At 35.6% G+C, this 19,541-nt stretch overlaps 1 protein-coding gene across 3 annotated transcripts; it reads right to left on the bottom strand.

The window, feature by feature from the left end:
• Nucleotides 1–966: 966 nt before the first annotated feature.
• ZDBF2 (zinc finger DBF-type containing 2) lies at nucleotides 967–19,325 on the bottom strand. 3 transcript variants are annotated; one of them, XM_061204165.1, is made up of 5 exons: nucleotides 19,266–19,325; nucleotides 14,089–14,216; nucleotides 5,455–8,135; nucleotides 5,007–5,325; nucleotides 967–4,889 (listed from the first exon to the last, which is right to left on the bottom strand). In XM_061204165.1, the coding sequence occupies exons 1-5, from the start codon at nucleotides 19,323–19,325 to the stop codon at nucleotides 998–1,000; spliced, it is 7,080 nt and encodes a 2,359-aa protein (XP_061060148.1). In that variant the 3' UTR covers nucleotides 967–997. The 3 variants fall into 3 exon arrangements, with proteins under 3 accessions (XP_061060148.1, XP_061060158.1, XP_061060139.1); XM_061204175.1 differs by lacking the exon at nucleotides 19,266–19,325 and adding an exon at nucleotides 16,778–16,831; XM_061204156.1 differs by having other exon boundaries at nucleotides 967–8,135.
• Between the last annotated feature and the right edge of the window lie 216 nt (nucleotides 19,326–19,541).

The raw sequence follows: 19,541 nt of genomic DNA, 5'->3' as shown, positions 1-19,541 counted from the left end.
ATTAGATCTTTTGAATTATTAAGATTATAACTTATTAATAACAACAATTAATGGTCTGCCCAAATTACCAAACCAGTCATTTCAGTTCAAGCTATTAAAAAAGGATATGGAAATATCTAAAATATTTTTAAGAGATAAGGCCATAAGATAACTGGATTTTCACATTAAACCACCGACGCTTCAGGTGGAGGGGAAAAAAGGTGGTAGAAAAGCATAATCACACTGGCAAGATCATTTTCCCCTTAAGGTCTAATAATGCTAAAGAAAAACCTACAGAGATTGCATGTACGCATGTGTCCAAATGAGGAAAGTTAGATACCTGCAGATCCAGTTTAAATGAAGAAGGAAGAGTTTGTGTTATGTATGTAAAATCACCAGGCAGTTTTTTAAACTGGATTAAAGTTTATGAAATCTCATTCTCTGGAATGCTTTTAAAAGAAAGATAAATTATATTTTGTGTGTGATTATTTAGGTTAATCCCACTCAAAAGCTGAGATAATCAGAGTTTCTTCTTTTTAATTATCCAGTTAGAATATGATATTGACAATGCCACTCTGAAACACACAGAAAATAACTACATATTCATTTGTTCCAATTTTTAAAAAGTAAAAGCATTTTATGTTTGCCACATCCATTCTTGCAATATAACCTGCTGACATGAGAGACACAATCATAAAAAATAAATAAGAGGGACATGACTTGAGGAAGAAAGTTGTATATATTGTGCTAAATTATGTGATATAAATTAAGATGAAGCTCTTCCACAGCAAATGGACAAAGGAAGTTTTTTAATTTAAAAAAAAAAAGGACCCTAAACACTAACTTTAAATTAATATAAAAGTTCTGAAAAATAAGTCTATAGCAAAATAGTTGAAGGTTCATTTTTTCCACCAAAGTTAGGAAAGCTATGTACACTAGGTACCAAATATATTTTCAATTGAAGTACTGAATCCTCAACTAGCCCTTAATAGAAACACCTCTAGTTTACCTCATTACCTCACAATTTGTTAGAGAGCCGAGTCCTCATTCTATCAGAATATGGTATACCAGAATACGAACTTCTCAAAGCATATGTTCTAACAGGTCTAGAAGGCTTTCTTCGTTGTCTTCTAGGGCGTTTTTTATTACCATTCTTCTTATTTCCTGCAACGGCAGAAGAGCCCCGCACAGGTTGCTTGGGAGAAGAGCTTGCTATAGCTCTTGACTGCTCTTCAGCTCCAGCTGATGGAACCGAGGCATTTGAAAGCATTTTAGCTGGTCTCTTTGCCTTCTTTAACCTACTGACATCAGATTTTTTCTTCTTAAGATGCATCCTAACAAAAGTGCTCCTGGACCGATATTTGTGACGCAAAAAAACAGAGTATTTTGGAATATACTTTTTAATTATATCACTTAGTTTGGTCTGAATCCAAATCGACCGTTTTTCTGAAGCAATTCTGGTTTTTTGCTGGGGAATAACTGGTCTACAACCTTCTTTGGGAAAACCTGGCTTATTATTAGTTGTCACTTTCCTTCTCTGAATTTTCCTTTTACTTTCCAAAAACTTATTTCTAATCGATTTCAGAGAAATTTTGGCAACATCATGATTTAAAAGAGTTGACTGGAAATTACTTTCCTTTGAAACTTCACTAGAATTCAAAATCTTGGATTTTTCCAGAAACACAGATTCACTGGCCTCCTGATGTGACATTAATTCATGTCCTACTGACACTGTCATAAAAGGTGCCGAAGCAGAGCTTTGTACATAAGTATCATCATCTCCTGCATTAGAATTTAGGTGGCTAAAATGAATTTCCACACAGTTATTCCTGTCAGGCCCTGGTACTTCTATGTTCAAAGAAGGATCAATTACAATCTGCTTATTCAATGGGTCATAACAATTAAAGGAACTCTGGTTAAATTTGTACTGTATGCTAAGATCCCAATTATTTCTACTACCATGCCTCCTTTTAGAGAAGTTGTTGGATTCACCTTTCTTCAGCTTAATATTTGAAGAAAGAACATAAATTAAGGCATTTGGTTGCAAAGGCTTCAAAACTGTAATACATGATTCAGGAAATTCGACTTTTCCAATTTTTACTTTCTTTCTTGTTTTTCTGTCATTCTGTAAAAGTAAACGCTTCCTTACTGGAGAGTCTTTCTCTTGTCCAGTTATTCTTCTTTTTGTCCCTGGGTGACTTGCGAGATTGGTTTGAGTTCCATGGCTGACTTTTATAGCTTGGCATGGAGAAGCCACTTGGCATGCTTGTTCAAAATGCTTCTTTGCTGAAGGATAATGGCTAGGTTTATCTAAGGCCACTGAAAAGTCATCAATATCTGAAATACCACCTGCATTATCATCACAATCTGAAAGAACTTGAATTGATGTAGTGTCCTGATTGAGGTCAGTCCAGGTAATCTTTTTTCCTTCATTCGATTTTTTTTTTTTAATTTTCCTGGTCTCACAGTCATCATCAAAGTAACAGTGGAAACGACCTTTCTTAAATTCCTTCACGAGAGCATTAATTTTCACGTCACCTTCTCTCATTATCTGAGACCACGTTTTCCCCACAAATGAAGGAGGGACATGAGGCAAGCCTTCAAGAACTGGTTCATCAGGATCATCTTCTATGACTTCCTTTGCTTTTTCCAGGTTCCGTATAGAATCAACCATGGGAACAGAGCCTGAATGGGAATTATGGTTTGTTTCTTTCAGGTCAAAAGACATCTTCTCAAATAGGTCTATTTTATTAACAGCTTCTTGAGGCTGGTTGTTGTCAGACTGAAGAGAGGGATCACATTGAAAATTCATCCCAGAACCACAAGGTTCACAGCTCATACTTTCTAGATCGGTATGTTTTAACTTCAAAAGGTTTTCTTTATCAGGCATTTGATGAATCACCAACTCAGGAGACGCATTACAATCCATTGCACAAACACTAGATTCACAGTTCTTATCTTTTAGGCCAATATTTTCTACATCTTTCCAAAGGTTGACTCCTTTGTTAGCCTTCTGCCGTTGCTGAGTCACTGGCTGAGAAGTCTCCTCCCATTCAAAATTTCTTTTAGGACGATTAGATTGACGGCTCTTATCCTCGGGGTCAGTATATTTGGCCTTTTTTTTTCCAGGGTCTTGTGACTGGGAAGTCATGGACTGATGAGAGGCATCAATTTGAAAACTTAGTTCAGAAATATAAGGCTCACAGCTTGTCTCTTCCAGAATAATATAGTCTTGCTTCTGGTTTACAACTTTAAAGGTCTTTTTGGAATGGTTTGTCACTGATTGAGGAGAGGCTTCACAAACATATCCTAGTTCAGAATCACAAGAGTCACAGTTCTCATCTTCTGGAACAAAACTTTCTGCATTTATACAGCTGATTTCATTGACAGTCATCTGAGGTGAGTCAATCACTGGCTGAAAAGGGACATCAGAATCTGAAATCATTTCACAATCATTATCACTGGTCATCAGGTCCACAAATAACATCTTCTGAAGATTTGTTTCTTTGTCTGACACTTGAAGTTCGTTTATCACTATTTGAAGAGGAACATCAGAATCACACATCATTTCAGAATCACTAGGTTCACTGACTCTTTCTTCCATGCCAAGATGCTTTTCCATCTGAAGGTTTACTTCTTTGCAAACCACTTGAGGTTGGTCAACTTCTAACTGAAGATGAACACCAGAATCACATTTTATTTCAGAAACACTAAGTTCACAGTTCTTATGAAGGTCATGATCCTTCTCTTGCAAGTTTATTTCTTTGACAGCCACAGGAGAATGCCCAGCTATGAAGTCAACATCAGAATCATAACTTACTTCAAAATCACCTAGTTTATATCTCTTATCTTCCAGGTAAATATGGTCTTCCTCCCAAAGACCTATTTCTTCAACAGCTTTTTGAAGCTGGCTAGTCACTAACTGAAGAGGATCATCAGAAACAAAACTTATTTCAGGACCACAAGGATCATTGCTCTTATCTTCCAAACTGGCTTGTTGCTCTTCCAATATGTGTGGTTGCTCAACCACTGATTGGAGATGGGCATTTGAAACATAAATGACTTCAGAATCATTGGGTTCATAGCTCTTAGTACCCAGACAAACATGTCCCTCCCTCAGAAGACTTATTTCTGTAATAGCCTCTTGAATTTCATTAGCCACAGACTGAAGAGGTTCATCAGAAACAAAATTTATTTTTGAATCACTAGGTTTGAGAACCTTATCTTCCAAGTCAACATGCTCCTCCCAAAGGTTGATCTCCTTAACAACTTTAGTTTGGCCAGCCACTGACTGAAAAAGGACATCAGAATCATACACAATTTCAAAACACTTAGATTCATCTCTCTTATCTTCCATGTCAACTTCATCCTTCCAAAGGCTTACTTCTTTAACAGTTTCTCTAAGCTGGTTGGCCACTGACTGAAGGGGGTCATCAGAATCAAAACTTATTTCAGAACCACAAGATTGATTGTGCTTATCCTCTAGCTCAGTATGCTCCTGCTCCAAAATAGTTATCTGAGGATGATCAACTATTGACTGAACCAAGAGATCAGAATTCAAACTCATTTCAGAACCACTATATTGGCTGTTCTTATCTTCCAAGTACACATGACCTTCATTCTTGAGGTTTATTCGTTTAACAGCTACTTCAGTTTGATCAGACACAGACAGAAGAGAAACGTCAGAATTATGTATTAATTTAGAAGCATTAGGTTCATCAACCTTATTCTTCTGGCCCATATCCTCTTCTTTCCACAGGTTTGTTTTTTCAACCACTTCCTGAAATTGTTCAGTCAATGGCTGAAGAGGGTCATCAGAATGAAAAGCTATTTTGCCATCACTAGATTCATTGTTTGTGTCTGCCAGATCCACATGTTTTTCCTTCAAAAGGGCTAGTCGAGGTTGGTCAATGACTGAATGAAGAGGGGTATCAGTACCCAAATTTTTTTCAAAACCTCTAGGTCCAGTACTTTCATCTTCTGGGTCAACATGGTCCTCCTTTAAAATGGTTATTTGAGGTTTTTCATTCATTGACTGAAGAGGGACATCAGAGTCCAAAATTATTTCAGAACCACTATATTTATCACTCTTGTTCTCTAGAACAACACGTTCTTCTTTCTGAACATCTATTTCTTTAACAGCTATTTGAGGTTCAGTCATTGAATAATCAGAATCTAAATTTATTTCAGAACCACTAAATTTAGCACTTTTACCTTTTAACTTAGCATGCTTTTCTTTTTGAAGCCATAGTTCTTTAACAACTACTTCAGGTTTGTGAATCACTGACTGAAGAGGGATATCGGAATTCAAACTTGTTTCAAAAACACTTAACTCATTACCCTTATCTGCTAAATTTACATGTTCTTCTTTTTGGTTTATTTCTTTAATAGCTATGTCAGGATGATCAGTCACTAAATGAAAAGAAATATCAGACTTCATACTGCTTTCAGAAACAACAGGTACATTACCCTTACTTTCTAAGTGTATAATCTCCTCTTTCAGAAGGTTTCTTTCTTTAATGGGATCTTCAGAACATCCAGTCATTGAATGAAAAACATCATAATCAAAACTTAATTCAGAACCACAAGGTTCATTTTCCTTATTTTCTAAGGGTGCCCACTCTTCTTTTTGAGGATTTAGCTTTTTAACAGCTTCTTCTGGATGGTTAATCACTGAGTGAAAAGGGATATAAGAATCCAAACTTATTTCAGAAGCGGTGGGTTCATCATCCTTCCCTCCTAAGTGTATATACTCTTCTTTCTGAATGAATGTTTCTTTAGCAGCTACTTCAGGTTGATAAATCCCTGAATGAAGAGGTATATCAGAATCAAAAGTTATTTCAGAAACACAAGATTCATTACTCTTATTTCCCAGATCAATAGACTCCTCCTCATAAATGGCTACTTGAGATTGGTCAATTACTGAGTGAAGAGGAATATCAGAATCAAAAGTTATTTTGGAACTAATTGACTCAAAGCTCTCATCTTCCAGGTTAATGTGCTTCTTCCTTATTTCTTCAATATCCAGCTCAGTATACTCAGTAACTGACATAAGAGGAGGATCGGAATCAAAACTCAGCTCAGAACTGGAGCACCCATAGCTCTTAACTTCCATATCAACATTTAACGCTTTCAGATTTATTTCACCACAAGCCCCCTGAGGTTGATCATTAGCTGATCGATAAAGAGAAGCATGAGAATCAAAACTTAGATCAGAAATGCTAGATTTAACACTCTTATTCTCCAGGTCAAGAGCTACTTCCTGAGCGTTTACTTCTTTAACTGTCACTTGGGATTGGTCAGGCACTAACTGAGCATCTGTTTTCATCAGATGAAAATTCATCTCAGGACCATGAGACCCACAGTTCATATCCACAATGTCATTCTTCTCTTTCAGAAGATAGATTTCTTCAACAGCCCTCTGAGGTTCATCAGTCATGGTCTGAAGAGAGACATCACAATCAAGATGTGCTTTAGCACTACTAGGCTTACGATTCTTATCTTTCAGATAGACAAGCCTATCCTCCAGGTTTCTTTCTTTGACAGCCAGTTGAGGATGGTCAACTACTGACTGAAGAGAAACATCACAATCGAAACTTGTTTCAGAACAACTCGATCCATAGTTCTTATCAACCAAGCTAATGTGAATCTTCTTCCAAAGTTTTGTTTCTGTGACAGCCACTGGGAATTGGTCAACCACTGACTGAAGTGAGAAAACAGAATCAGCACTTATTTCAGAGCTACTAGATCCATAGTTCATATCAACCAAGCCAACGTGTGCCCCCTTGGGAAGGTTTACTTCTTTTTCAGGCTGTTGGGGGTAGTTATCAGTTGACTGAAGTGAGGCATCACAATCAAAATTCATCTCAGAATCACTAGATTCATAGCTTTCATCAACCAGCCTAATATGCATTGCCTTCTGAACACTTACATCTTTAACAATTACTTGAGTTTGGTTGGAAGTCAACTGAAGGGAGCCATCACAATCAGAGCTTATTTCAGAAACACAAGATTTATTGTTCTTATACTGCAAATCAGCACGTACTTCCTTTAAGAGGTTTATTTCTTTGGCAGTCACTTTAGATTGGTCTGTCAGTGAATAAAAAGAGGAACTGCCATCAAAACTCATTTCAGAACCTCTTGATTCACAGTTCTTATATTCTTGGTCAATTTGCTCCTCCTTCCAAAGGTCTGGCACAGCCTCTTCATGGTGATCAGATTCTGACTGAAGATAGCCACCAGCAAACTTCATTTCAGAACTCACTGAGATCTTCTGTTCCAAAAAGGATGACTTGTTAAAAACCAAATGCTTTCCTTCTTGGGTATGATCCATATTAGGAAAGAATTTCTCATGGTACTTTGGAATGCCATCTTCAAAGATTCCTTTATTAGAAGGCATGTCAGTTTTATTCAGGTTGACTGCTGGGTTTACTGTTAATCTGGAAAGAGATTCCAATTTTAAGGAGCCTTCAGCACCCACAAATTCACAGACTTTAGAGCCAGTTGACAAAGTTTTACCCTGAGATTTTACATCTTCCTGTATAACCAATTTATCTGAATTTATACATAAAGATTTCCTGTTTGATTCTTTAGGTTTCTGATATGTTACTGAAGAATTTTCCGGATGGGATGACAGCATAGGGTTTCTAAAGCCCCTGTCTAGCTGTTTAAAGTATTTGTCAACTTTGTTTGGGTCACATTTGTTAACTGAATCCAAATGGGATCCTAGTGGTAACCCAGTAGTAGCATTAGTTGTAACTGGTCTTTCATGAGAACTTTCAGGTAAACAACTAGCAGGAGCATTAGAAATCACTGATGAATATATTACATTTTGTCTATTATTTGTAGCATGACCAATACCAACTGGATTAAATTCTTTCATACTGCTCCCAATTTTATGAATGAACTCCAAGGGCTGCTGCTGTCCTTTCTCCAGTTTCTGAATAACTGATGGTCGAATTGAAACACTCTGTATATATTCCTGAGATTTACTAGGTCTAGAATACAGCTCTTCAACAGGTTCAAAAGCCTTGGAAGACATCTCTTCTCTGACTCCAGTAGCATCCTCAGTCATTATTTCAGGAACAAAATCGTCATTCGGAACCACTCCAGAAGGTGACACAGTAGTCATATGAAGTCTCTCATTTTGCACTGATCTAAAAAGCAAAGGGGAAAAAATCCATAAAAATACTCTAACATCTGTTTAAGATTTTTATTAAATGCATAATAAATGTTATTTTCTTCCTACCCTGGGCAAGATTCCTAGAAGACAGAGTCTCAAAATAAAATTAATTTTGTAACATTTGGCTAAGAAAAGAAAGGAAGGCAGAATCATAAAATCAAACAAGTTGGAAATCCCCCAAAATTTGTATCTGTATTTGTGTGTGTTTAAAATTAACAACTAAATCACAATCTGTATTTCTACTCATTTTAAACTAATTTTACAACAAAAAAAGCCCTCCAAAAGTGTAACCATTAAAGGTTAAAAACCACTGTTTTATACAACTCTTATGCTAAAAAGGAAAAATTTTTAAACTATCTACAAACAAAATAAATAACTATATATTAAATCTATGAGATGTGATCAAAATGAAAACTTCACACTTTTACATTTCCCATTAAAATAAGAATTAGTAAACAGAAATTAATTAAATGAGCACCTAATTCAAAAAGACAGAAAAATAACCAAATCCCCCTACCTCAGGAAACTTGAAGATATAAATTAAGAAAAAGAAAGACCAATAAACAGGAGACAAAAATAAAGCAAGAGCTGATTTTCAAGAAGTCTAAAATAATACAAAAACCAACAATGTCTAGACAAGGGGGGGAAGAGAGATGAAATTTTTTAAAGATGAACTGTATAATTTAGAAAGCTTATAAACATAATTAAGTAATGTGGTATTGGCATGGGATTAAAAACATTCAAGGAAAGAAAATGGTATTCAAAATCCAATATATAGATATAGAAGTAGATGTAGATACACACACACAAACACAGGAATTTTATGTTACAGGTGATGTTTTATATCAGTGGAGATAATTAGTATATATTTATTTAAAAAATAAGTACTGCTACATACCACTTATAAAAATAAATTCCAAGAAGATTAAAAATATTTAAAAGAAGAGACAATGGAATTAAGAAAAAGACATGAAAGAAGCCACAAAGAAAAATTCTCCTTAGATTGTGTCAAAATGTTTCTTTCTATATGGTAAAAAATAACATACACAGTTGATAAACACATGACAGATTCTGATATTTAAAATATAAATAACATTTAAAATACAAAGAACTATTATTCATAAATATTGCATACAAACCCAAAATATACACACAATTCAATGGAAAAATAAGCAAAGTATATGAAAAAACAATCCATAGGATAAATATATTTCTAATAACTATATAGCAAGAGAACTTCTACTTTACTCATAAATAAATAAAGGTTAATTAAGAGACACTTTTTGGCCTATTATTTTAGGGAGAAAGAAAGAGGTTGATAATCCCAATGTTGGCAAGAGTGACAGGAAATGAGCACTGTCATATACTACTGGTGTATATACATATATATACAATTTATGCAGTAAATTATATATAAATTGGTATAGCCTTCCAGGAAATGTCTATCAAGAATTAAAATTTTCTTCTCTAAATGTTTGGTAGAATTCACCTGTGAAGCTGTCTGGTCCTGGACTTCTGTCTGTTGAGAGTTTTTAAATTACTGATTCAATTTCATTACTGGTAATTGGTCTGTTCATATTTTCTATTTCTTCCTGGTTTAGTCTTGGGAGATTGTATTGATACATTTCTAGAATTTGACCATTTCTTCTAGGTTGTCCATTTTATTGGCATATAGCTGTTCACAGTAGTCTCTTATGATCCTTTGTATTTCTGTGGTGTTGGTTGTAACTTCTCCTTTTTCATTTCTGATTTTATTGATTTGGGCCCCTTCCCTTTTTTTCTTGATGAGTCTGGTTAAAGGCTTATCAATTTCGTTTATCTTTTCAAAGAGCCAGCTTTTAGTTTCATTGATCTTTTCTTTTTTTTCTAAGTCTGTATTTCATTTTTTTTATTATATCATTTTCTTAAATTTTTTTTTTTTTTTGGCTGCGTTGGGTCTTCATTGCTGCGCACGGGCTTTCTCTAGTTGCGGCAAGTGGGGGTTACTCTTCGTTGCGGTGTGCGGGCTTCTCATTATGGTGGCTTCTCTTGTTGCAGAGCACAGGCTCTAGGCACACGGGCTTCAGTAGTTGCAGCACGCGGGCTCATTAGTTGTGGCACACGGGCCCTAGAGCATGCGGGCTTCAGTAATTGCAGTGCGTGGCCTCAGTAGTTGTGGCTCGTGGGCTCTAGAGCTCAGGCTCAGTAGTTGTGGCACACGGGCTTAGTTGCTCTATGGCACGTGGGATCTTCCCGGACCAGGGATCAAACCCACGTCCCCTGCACTGGCAGGCGGAGTCTTAACCACTGCGCCACCAAGGAAGTCCCTATTTCATTTATTTCTGCTCTGATCTGTATCATTTCTTTCCTTCTACTAACTTTGGGTTTTGTTTGTTCTTCTTTTTCTAGTTCCTTTAGGTGTAAGGTTAGGATGGAAAACTTCTGAATCAATCTGAGGCCACCATCACCCTGATACCAAAACCAGACAAAGATACTACAAAAAAAGAACATTACAGACCAATATCACTGATGAATATAGATGCAAAAATCCTCAACAAAATACTAGCAAACAGAATCCAGCAACACATTAAAACGATCATACACCATGAACAAGTGGGATTTATCCCAGGGATGCAAGGATTCTTCAATATACTCAAATCAATCAATGTGATACACCATATTAACAAATTGAAGAATAAAAACCATATGATCATCTCAATAGATGCAGAAAAAGCTTTTGACAAAATTCAACATCCATTTATGATAAAATCTCTCCAGAAAGTGGGCATAAAGGGAACATACCTCAACTGAATAAAGGCTATATGTGACAAACCAAAGCTAACAACATGCTTAACAGGGAAAAGTTGAAAGCATTTCCTCCAAGATCAGGAACAAGACAAGGATGCCCACTCTCACCATTTTTATTCAACATAGTTTTAGAAGTCTTGGTCACAGCAACAAGAGAAGAAAAAGAAATAAAAGAAATCCAAAATGGAAAGGAAGAAGTAAAACTGTCACTGTTTGCAGATGACATGATACTATACATAGAAAATACTAAAGATGCCACCAAAAAAAGCTACAAGAGCTCATCAAAGAATTTGATAAAGTTGCAGGATACAAACTTAATATACAGAAATCTGTTGCATTTCTATACACTAACAATGAACTCTCAGAAAGAGAAATTAAGGAAACAATCCCATTTACTATCACATCAAAAAGAATGAAATACTGAGGAATACACCTACCTAAGGAGGCAAAAAACCTATACTCAGAAAACTATAAGACACTGATGAAAGAAACTGAAGATGGCACAAACAGATGGAAAGATACACTGTGTTCCTGGAAGAATCAATATTGTTAAAATGACCATACTACCCAAGACAATCTACAGATTCACTACAATCCCTATCTAAATACCAATGGCATTCTTCACAGAACCAGAACAAATAATTTTAAAAGTTGTATGGAAACACAAAAGACCCTGAATAGCCAAAACAATCTTGAGAAAGAAGAACAGAGCTAGAGGAATCACATTCCCTGACTTCAGACTATACTGCCAAGCTACAGTAATCAAAGCAGGATGGTACTGGCACAAAAACAGACACATAGATCAATGGAACAGGACAGAGGGCTCAGAAATAAACCCAAGCAGACTTCCCTGGTGGTCCAGTGGTTAAGAATCTGCCTTCCAATGAAGGGGACGTGGGTTTGATCCCTGGTTGGGGAACTAAGATCCCACATGCCACGGGGCAACTAGGCCTGCACACCACAACCACTGAGCCCGCGTGCTCTGGAGCCCATGTGCCACAACAAGAGAGAAGCCCACGCACTGCAACGAAAGAGCCCACGTGCTGCAACTACAACCCGTCACAGCCAAATAAATAAATAAATAAAAAGAAATAAACCCACGCACTAATGGTCAATTAATCTATGACAAAGGAGGAAAGAATATACAATGGAGAAAAGATAGTCTCTTCAATAAGTGGTGCTGGGAAAACTGAACAGCTACATGTAAAAGAATGAAATTAGAACATTCTATAACACCATATACAAAGATAAACTCAAAATGGATTAAAAACCTAAATGTAAGACCAGATAATATAAAACTCCTAGAGGAAAACATAGGCAGAACACTCTTTGACATAAAACGCAGCAATATTTTTTTGGATCCATCTCCTGGAGCAATAGAAGCAAAAGCAAAAATTAACAAATGGGACCTAATTAAACTTAAAAGCTTTTGCACAGTAAAGGAGACCATCAACAAAACGAAAAGACATCAGGCATACCCAAATTTAGGAATATCCTACAAAATAACTGGCCAGTACTCTTTTAAAAAGTGTCAAGGTCTTGAAAGCAAAGACAGACTGAGGAACTACCCGAGATTAAGGGAAAGTAAGGAAATGTGACAACTCAATGCACTGTGTGGTCCTGGATGGAATCTTGGTCCAAAAAAAGGACATTAGTAACACTACTGACAAAATCTGAATCAGGTCTGTAAATAGTATGGTATCAATGTAATTTCATGGATTTGATCACTGTACTGTGGTTATTTTAGATTTAACATTTGGGGAAGCTAGGTAAAAGTTACACAAGAATTCCTTGTACCAGTTTTGCAGCTAAATTTGTGTAAGCCTGTAATTATTCCAAAATGAAAAGTTAAAAAATAAAAAATATTTTTTAATGTCCATAAACTTTAGCCCAAAAGTTCAAATTCTAGGAATCTACTCCACAGAAAATGTTGCATGTACAAATGTTTGTTGAAGCATTGTTTATATACACTATAAACTGGTAATTTATACTGACCCCAAGATAGGCTAATTCCATCTTTCCACCAGCTAAGAAACCACATAATTTTTTTTTAACATCTTTATTGGAGTATAATTGCTTTACAATGTTGTGTTAGTTTCTGCTGTATAATGAAGTGAATCAGCTATATGTATACATATATCCCCATATCCCCTCCCTCTTGCATCTCCCTCCCACCCTCCCTATCCCACCTCTCTAGGGGGTCACAAAACACCGAGTTAATCTCCCTGTGCTATGCAGCTGCTTCCCACTAGCTATCTATTTTACATTTGGTAATGTATATATGTCCATACCACTCTCTCACTTCGTCCCAGCTTACCCTTCCCCCTCCCCATGTCCTCAAGTCCATTCTCTATGAAAACCACATATTTTTTTCCTGACTTTTCCCCATTAAAACTTTTTCGCTATTTACTAAGTTCTAGGTTGGTGACTTGCAAAGCGTTCAAGAAGTTTATCCTTTTTTCTCCTGCTAGTGCTGAACTCAACTAATTCTGCACAGATGTGCTAATGATCTATTTTGCCTTATCTTATATAGCTGTAGCTGCAAACTCACCGCAGTACATAATCTGATTTTCTACCAAAGTTCTTCTTTAACATAGGACATTTAACTTTTTTAAATGTTATCAAAATATTTACTTTTATTAAAACCAAAATAAATTAATACGAGAGTAAGCTATCAAGATACTGACAAATTATAAAAAGAGCCAATTCTATTTGACAAAATAGCAAATAGTTCCATTAATGTGGAATTAACTTAGTTTTTACCTTAACCACCCTTACTTGGCTACTGTCACCAACTTTTTGGTTACTAATCTTGTAAAAGTTATGTTTGCTCCCACCTTTTTACCCTGTTTAATCCTGTGACATCCTTACAAAACACCTTAATGATATATAATTATTTATCGGCCTAAGACTTTTCTTTAGAAAAAGCATAGTGTAGTCCATAACTTTTAGAGTGAAATTTCTTACCTAAGCTAGGAAAAAATTTTAAATAATTGCAAAGGTAAGTTACTAGATAAAATTTCATGTTATATTCCTTGATTCAAAGGTTCACTTTAGGAAGTATTAGAACAATTAACACAAACATTTACTGTAACATATAACTAACTTTGTGCTAATATTATTCCACTCAGTTACTTTACCTGTTTTCTTGATAATGATATGGGTGGTGCCTCAGTACATCCTGCAAGAAACGTTCCATCAAACTAGTGGTACCCATCCATTGTCTACTCTGTGTGATCAAGTATCTGTGCTGATCACTGGATATATGCTATAAAGTAAAAAGAAAATGAATATTTTTAAATGGGTAATACTCATTAGTAGTGAGAGTGTCACAATATAAATTCATTATACACCTAGTAGAAGTATAAATTAATATACCCTTTCTATAAAACAATTCTAAAATATGCATCTGAAAACCATAAGGGGAGCTCAAATCAATGCAGAATATTAGAGGATGTGGAGCTCACTTCTCCTCACGAACATATCAAAATTACATCTACATGTGGAACAATTCTTACTGAAAACTAACTGGAAATGGGTAAAAGGACTCCTGTACAACCAAGGCTGGAAGAAAGATACGCACATAGGATGGTTAGGAAGGGAAGAAAAGCAAGCGATTAGGTTGGACCTGTGCCCATGGGAGGGGACTCAGATGAAGAGGAAGATCAGTCACACTATCAGGAGGGTAAACAACCCATACACTTAAAACCATTCTGTTTTTCACTTTCTGTACAGTATTCAATAAATTACATGAGCTACTCAATTATTATAAAATAGGCTTTGCATAAATGATTTTGCCCAATTGTAGGCTGATGAAGTGTTCTGAGTACTTTTAGGGTAGGCTAGGTAAGCTATGATATTCAGTAGGTTAGGTGTGTTAAATGCATTTTCAACCTAAGATATTTTCAAATTACAATCAGGATGTAATCCTATCATAAGTTGAGGAAGATCTGTATCATCTTCCTCTCTGTGGCTTGCCTTTTCACTTTCTTTTGTGTAAGTGTGTGCATGTGTGTGTGTGTGTGTGTGTTCATTCATAAATAAAGTTTTATTGGTGCCCCCCCACACACACACACACACAAAGTAAATCCGGCATCTTTCCCAGGGTACCTTTTCACTTTCTTAGTCGTCTTCCATTGTTTCTTAACTTCATTGCAGTCCAATTTACCAATTTTTTTCTTTGTCAGTACTTTTGGTGACCGGTTTAAGAAATCTCTCCTCACCTCGAAGTCATGAAGATTTTCTCATATCTGTTTCTAGAAACTTTATTGTTTTACCTACAATACTCACATCTACAATCTATATGGAATTGATTTTTGTAACCAGGATGAGTTAGCAATAAAATTGCATTTTTTTTGCCCTATGGATAAACAATTGATCCAGTATCATTTATTGAAGAAAGCCTACTCCTCACTGCTCTTTAGTGCCATCTTTGTCACAAATCAAATATACACATATACATCTGTTTCTGGACTTTCTGATTTATTTCCATGGTCTTTCTAACTTTGCACCATTGTCTTAATGATTATGACATAATAATAAGTTTTTATATCTGGGACAGTAAGCCCTCTGACTTTGTTCTTCTTTAAGATTACCCTGAGTCTTGTTGGTCTTTTGCATGTCCATACATATTTTTAGAATTGGCTTACTTTTTATTTAAAAAAAAAACTGCTGGAAATTTTTAATAGAATTTCATTGACTCAATATATGGGTTTGGGCAGAACTGACATGTTCAGAACATTGATTTTTCCAATCCATGAACATGGTATATCATACCAATTATTTAATTTTTAAATTTTTCTTAAATTTCTCTCAATGTTTAGTTTTCTGTATAAAAATCTTATACGTATTTTTTATACGTATTCCTTAAAAGTTGATGATTTTTGATGCTGTTGTAAATATCTTCTTCAAATCTCATCTTCTATGTGGTGTTTATATACAGAAAGACAATTTTTTAATTCTTTTTTTCTAACTATGTTTTATTGAAGTATAGTTAACTTACAATGTTATGTCAGTTTTATGTGTACAGCAAAGTGATTGTTATACATATATATATTTACTCTAAAAAGACAATTTATTTTTATGTTGGCCCAAACGTTTTTTAAAATCTCTTATCAATTCTAATAGTTCATCTAAATATCTTTAGGATTTTCTTTGTGCACAATCACACTGTATACAAATAGTAACAGTTTTATTTCTTCTTCTCTAATCTTTATCATTTTCCTTTCTTTTTCTTTATTTCCCTGACTAGGACCTCTGACAAAATATTGAATATAGTTTAATTCAAGCATCAAGTCTATTTTCACTTAATTTATTACTGATATATTTGTAGTTAATTCTTGTTTTTATTTTTAAATCTGTTTTATTATTCTATTCTTGCCTACACAGTGTCCCTATTTCTCTGCTTTCTTATTTTCTTGTGGACTATTTTTTATTATTCCAATTTTATATAGACTATAAAGATCTATATTTTGTATAGACTTTTTCCTAGTCTATTAGTGGTAACAGATTACAACATGCAACCCTGACCGATCAAAAGTATTTGTTACTTTTACTCTCCTTCTCTCTTTTTTTTTTATTTGGCCATGCCGCACGGCATGTGGAATCTTGTGGGATCTTTGTTCTACTGACCAGGGATCAAACCCGCACCCCCTGCATTGGAAGCATTGGAAGTGCCGAGTCTTAACCACTGGACCACCAGGGAAGTCCCCACTCTCTTCTTGAACAATGCAAGGTCCTTAGGTATTAGCTCAATTTACTCCCCTTCCAATTTATATGCCACTGTTGTTAATCTCACAAGATATTCATTTACATTGCCCACCTATTTACCTTTCCATTGCTCTTCGTTCCTTCCTGTATCTCTGAGCTTCCAACTGGAATCATTTTCCCTCTACCTGAAAAACTCTTTTTAGTATTTCCTTTAGTAAGTGTCTGCTGGTGATAAATTCCCTTAATTTTTGTTTCCTGAAAATATTTTATTTCACCTTATTTACTGAGTATAGAATTCTAAGTTGGTAGTTGTTTTCTTTCCTTTGGCTTCCATTATTTCTGTTGAATATTCTGTTCAATATTCAGCTAGATCTGGGCCCCATATGTCTTCACTGCCTTAGTAGTTCACCAAAGTTTTGAATTATATATATACATATATATGTGTGTGTATATTTTTTTCAAACTTTTATAGTTAGTACAAATTGCCTCAGCTGTCATCAACAGAATCTTTTTAAATGTCAGTTTAGTACAGGAGTATCCAAATGTCTGAAAATTATTATTCTAAACCTTAAGCAAAAAAATTATACTGAATGCTTATTGACTAGAACTTGTGGTTAAAGCATAAACATGTTTTATCATTATCAAAAGTTCAACAAATAATCTTCCATTCAAGTGATGATATAATTTCTCAATCATGAGAGAAATATTGAAGAGAACTTGAGATTTATTATCTGCCTCCTCATGTTTATAACCAGCATTAAAAATTATTTCTTTTTAAAAAGGCAGAGATGTAGAAATCACAATAATAAAAACTCTTCCTAGTATGAATTTAAGTGTTTACTATTAGATCATTAAACAAAACAAATGCTACTAAACAGCAGAATTTTTATATGTTATAAACTTGTCTTAGATATCATCAAAGATCAAACAGTTTAGAACTAGCAGAAGCTTCATTATATGATTGCTTCACCTATGAGACAATTCCACAGCTGAAGAAAAACTTGAGAATCTTCTAAGTTAACAATCCTGGTCAGAAAGCTGCAGCTACTATTACCATCAATACTTATTTCAAAATCTCCATACTTGATGTTTCACAAACTCTTCCAACAAAAAGAAGAGAAAGGAACACTACTCAACTCATTCTATGAAGCCAGTACTACCCTGATACCAAAACCAAACACATCACAGAGAAAAAAAGCTACAGACGAGGACTTCCCTGGTGGCGCAGTGGTTAAGAATCCGCCTGCCAATGCAGGTGGCACGGGTTCAATCCCTGGTCCAGGAAGATCCCACATGCTGCAGAGGAACTAAGCCCTCACACCACAGCTACTGAGCCCACGTGCCACAACTACTGAGCCCGCATGTCACAACTACTGAAGCCCATGCACCTAAAGCCCGTGCTCTGCAACAAGAGAAGCCACCACAATGAGAAGCTCGAGCACCGCAATGAAGAGTAGCCCCCGCTTGCCCCAACTAGAGAAAGCCCACACGCAGCAATGAAGACCCAACACAGCCAAAAAAAAAAAAAAAAAAAAAAGCTACAGACAATATACCTTATGGATATATATGCGAAAATCTGCAACAAAATACTAGCAAGCCAAATCCAGCAACATATAAAAGGAATTATACACCATGACCAAGTGGAATTTATCCCAGGAATGAAAAATTGGTTTAACATCCAAAACTCAATCAGTGTAAATGCTATAGACTGAACTGCGTCCACCCCTCCCACTTCCGCCAAATTCTTATGTTGAAGTTCTAACCACTAATGTGGCTGTATTTTTAAAAGACAGGGCTTTTAGGATGTAATTAAATTATACCACACACAAAAATTAACTCAAAGTGAATCAAAGACCTAAAAGTAAGAGCTAAACTATAAAACTCTTACAGGAAAACATAGGAATCAATCTTCATGAACTTGGATTAGGCAATTTTTATGACACCAAAAACACAAGTAACAAAAGAAGACAAATTCAACTATAGCAAAATTTAAAACTTTTGTGCATCAAAGCATAAAATTCAAAGTCCTTACCTTGTCTTACAATGACTTACAAAATCTAATGCTCTGAATTCTTCACCTGTCACTTAACATCCACCCCCCACCTGACCTCCACTGCAGCCACATTGGCCTCCCGGCTTTTAGTTAGCATGCTAACCACTCTTCTGCCTCAGGGTCTCTTTCCTTGCTCTCCTGTCCCTCTACCCAGAAATTCTTCCCCCAGATATAAGTAAGCCTGGGCCCCGCATTTCATTCAAATCTCAACTCAAATGTCACTTCCTTAACCTTACCTGGCCACTCTACCTAAAATCGCACACTCTTCCCCATTTTATTTTCCTCATAACATTTATCACAATCTGACATACTGTGTACTAAATTTATATGACTACTTACTTTCTGTCTTACTGCACTCAGGTATAAGCTTCATGAATAAAGGAAACTGATTTTGTTCATGGCCATATCCCTAGAAACTTAACAGTATCTGCCCATTAGTAGATTCTCAATATGGTCTGTTCAATGAAGGAATAAATGAATTTAATCAAACGTAAAAGAAGGGAAAGTTACGACTAGGTCCTTTGTGGTATAACCATAGTAATAGGATCTTCTCACCTGTTCCAGGTTATTATAGTGCACACAGCAATAGCTGCAATATCCTTGTCTGTTCTGCATATTGAATAACCAAAGTCAGATGGCTATTGTCCTTGAATACTCAAACTGGAAAAAAACAAAAATGGCAAAAGCACAGTAAATTCCTTACTACCATGAGGAAAATAGCTATGATAATATCAGAGACCAGAAATTCATTCTTGGGTCCTACCCACTCATATTTCTAATAATTGTGAAAACAGACAAGGCTACCATGAGCTACTGAACCAATCAATGAGC

The sequence above is a fragment of the Eubalaena glacialis genome, chromosome 1, assembly GCF_028564815.1.
Source record: "Eubalaena glacialis isolate mEubGla1 chromosome 1, mEubGla1.1.hap2.+ XY, whole genome shotgun sequence".
NCBI classification, from domain to species: Eukaryota; Metazoa; Chordata; class Mammalia; order Artiodactyla; family Balaenidae; genus Eubalaena; species Eubalaena glacialis.
The sequence above is the reverse complement of the archived record's forward strand: the minus strand, read 5'-3'. Positions and strand labels throughout refer to the sequence as shown.

What these genes read in the sequence shown, in the direction of transcription:
- ZDBF2 (XM_061204156.1), bottom strand. Translation starts at nt 19,325, where the DNA reads ATGCAGAACAGACAAGGATATTGCAGCTATTGCTGTGTGCACTATAAT. An exon ending in ACTATAATAACCTGGAACAG is followed by an intron (nt 14,217 to 19,265) that starts GTGAGAAGATCC and finishes TTTACTTTATAG; the next exon opens with CATATATCCAGTGATCAGCA. An exon ending in TATCATTATCAAGAAAACAG is followed by an intron (nt 8,136 to 14,088) that starts GTAAAGTAACTG and finishes TTTGCTTTTTAG; the next exon opens with ATCAGTGCAAAATGAGAGAC.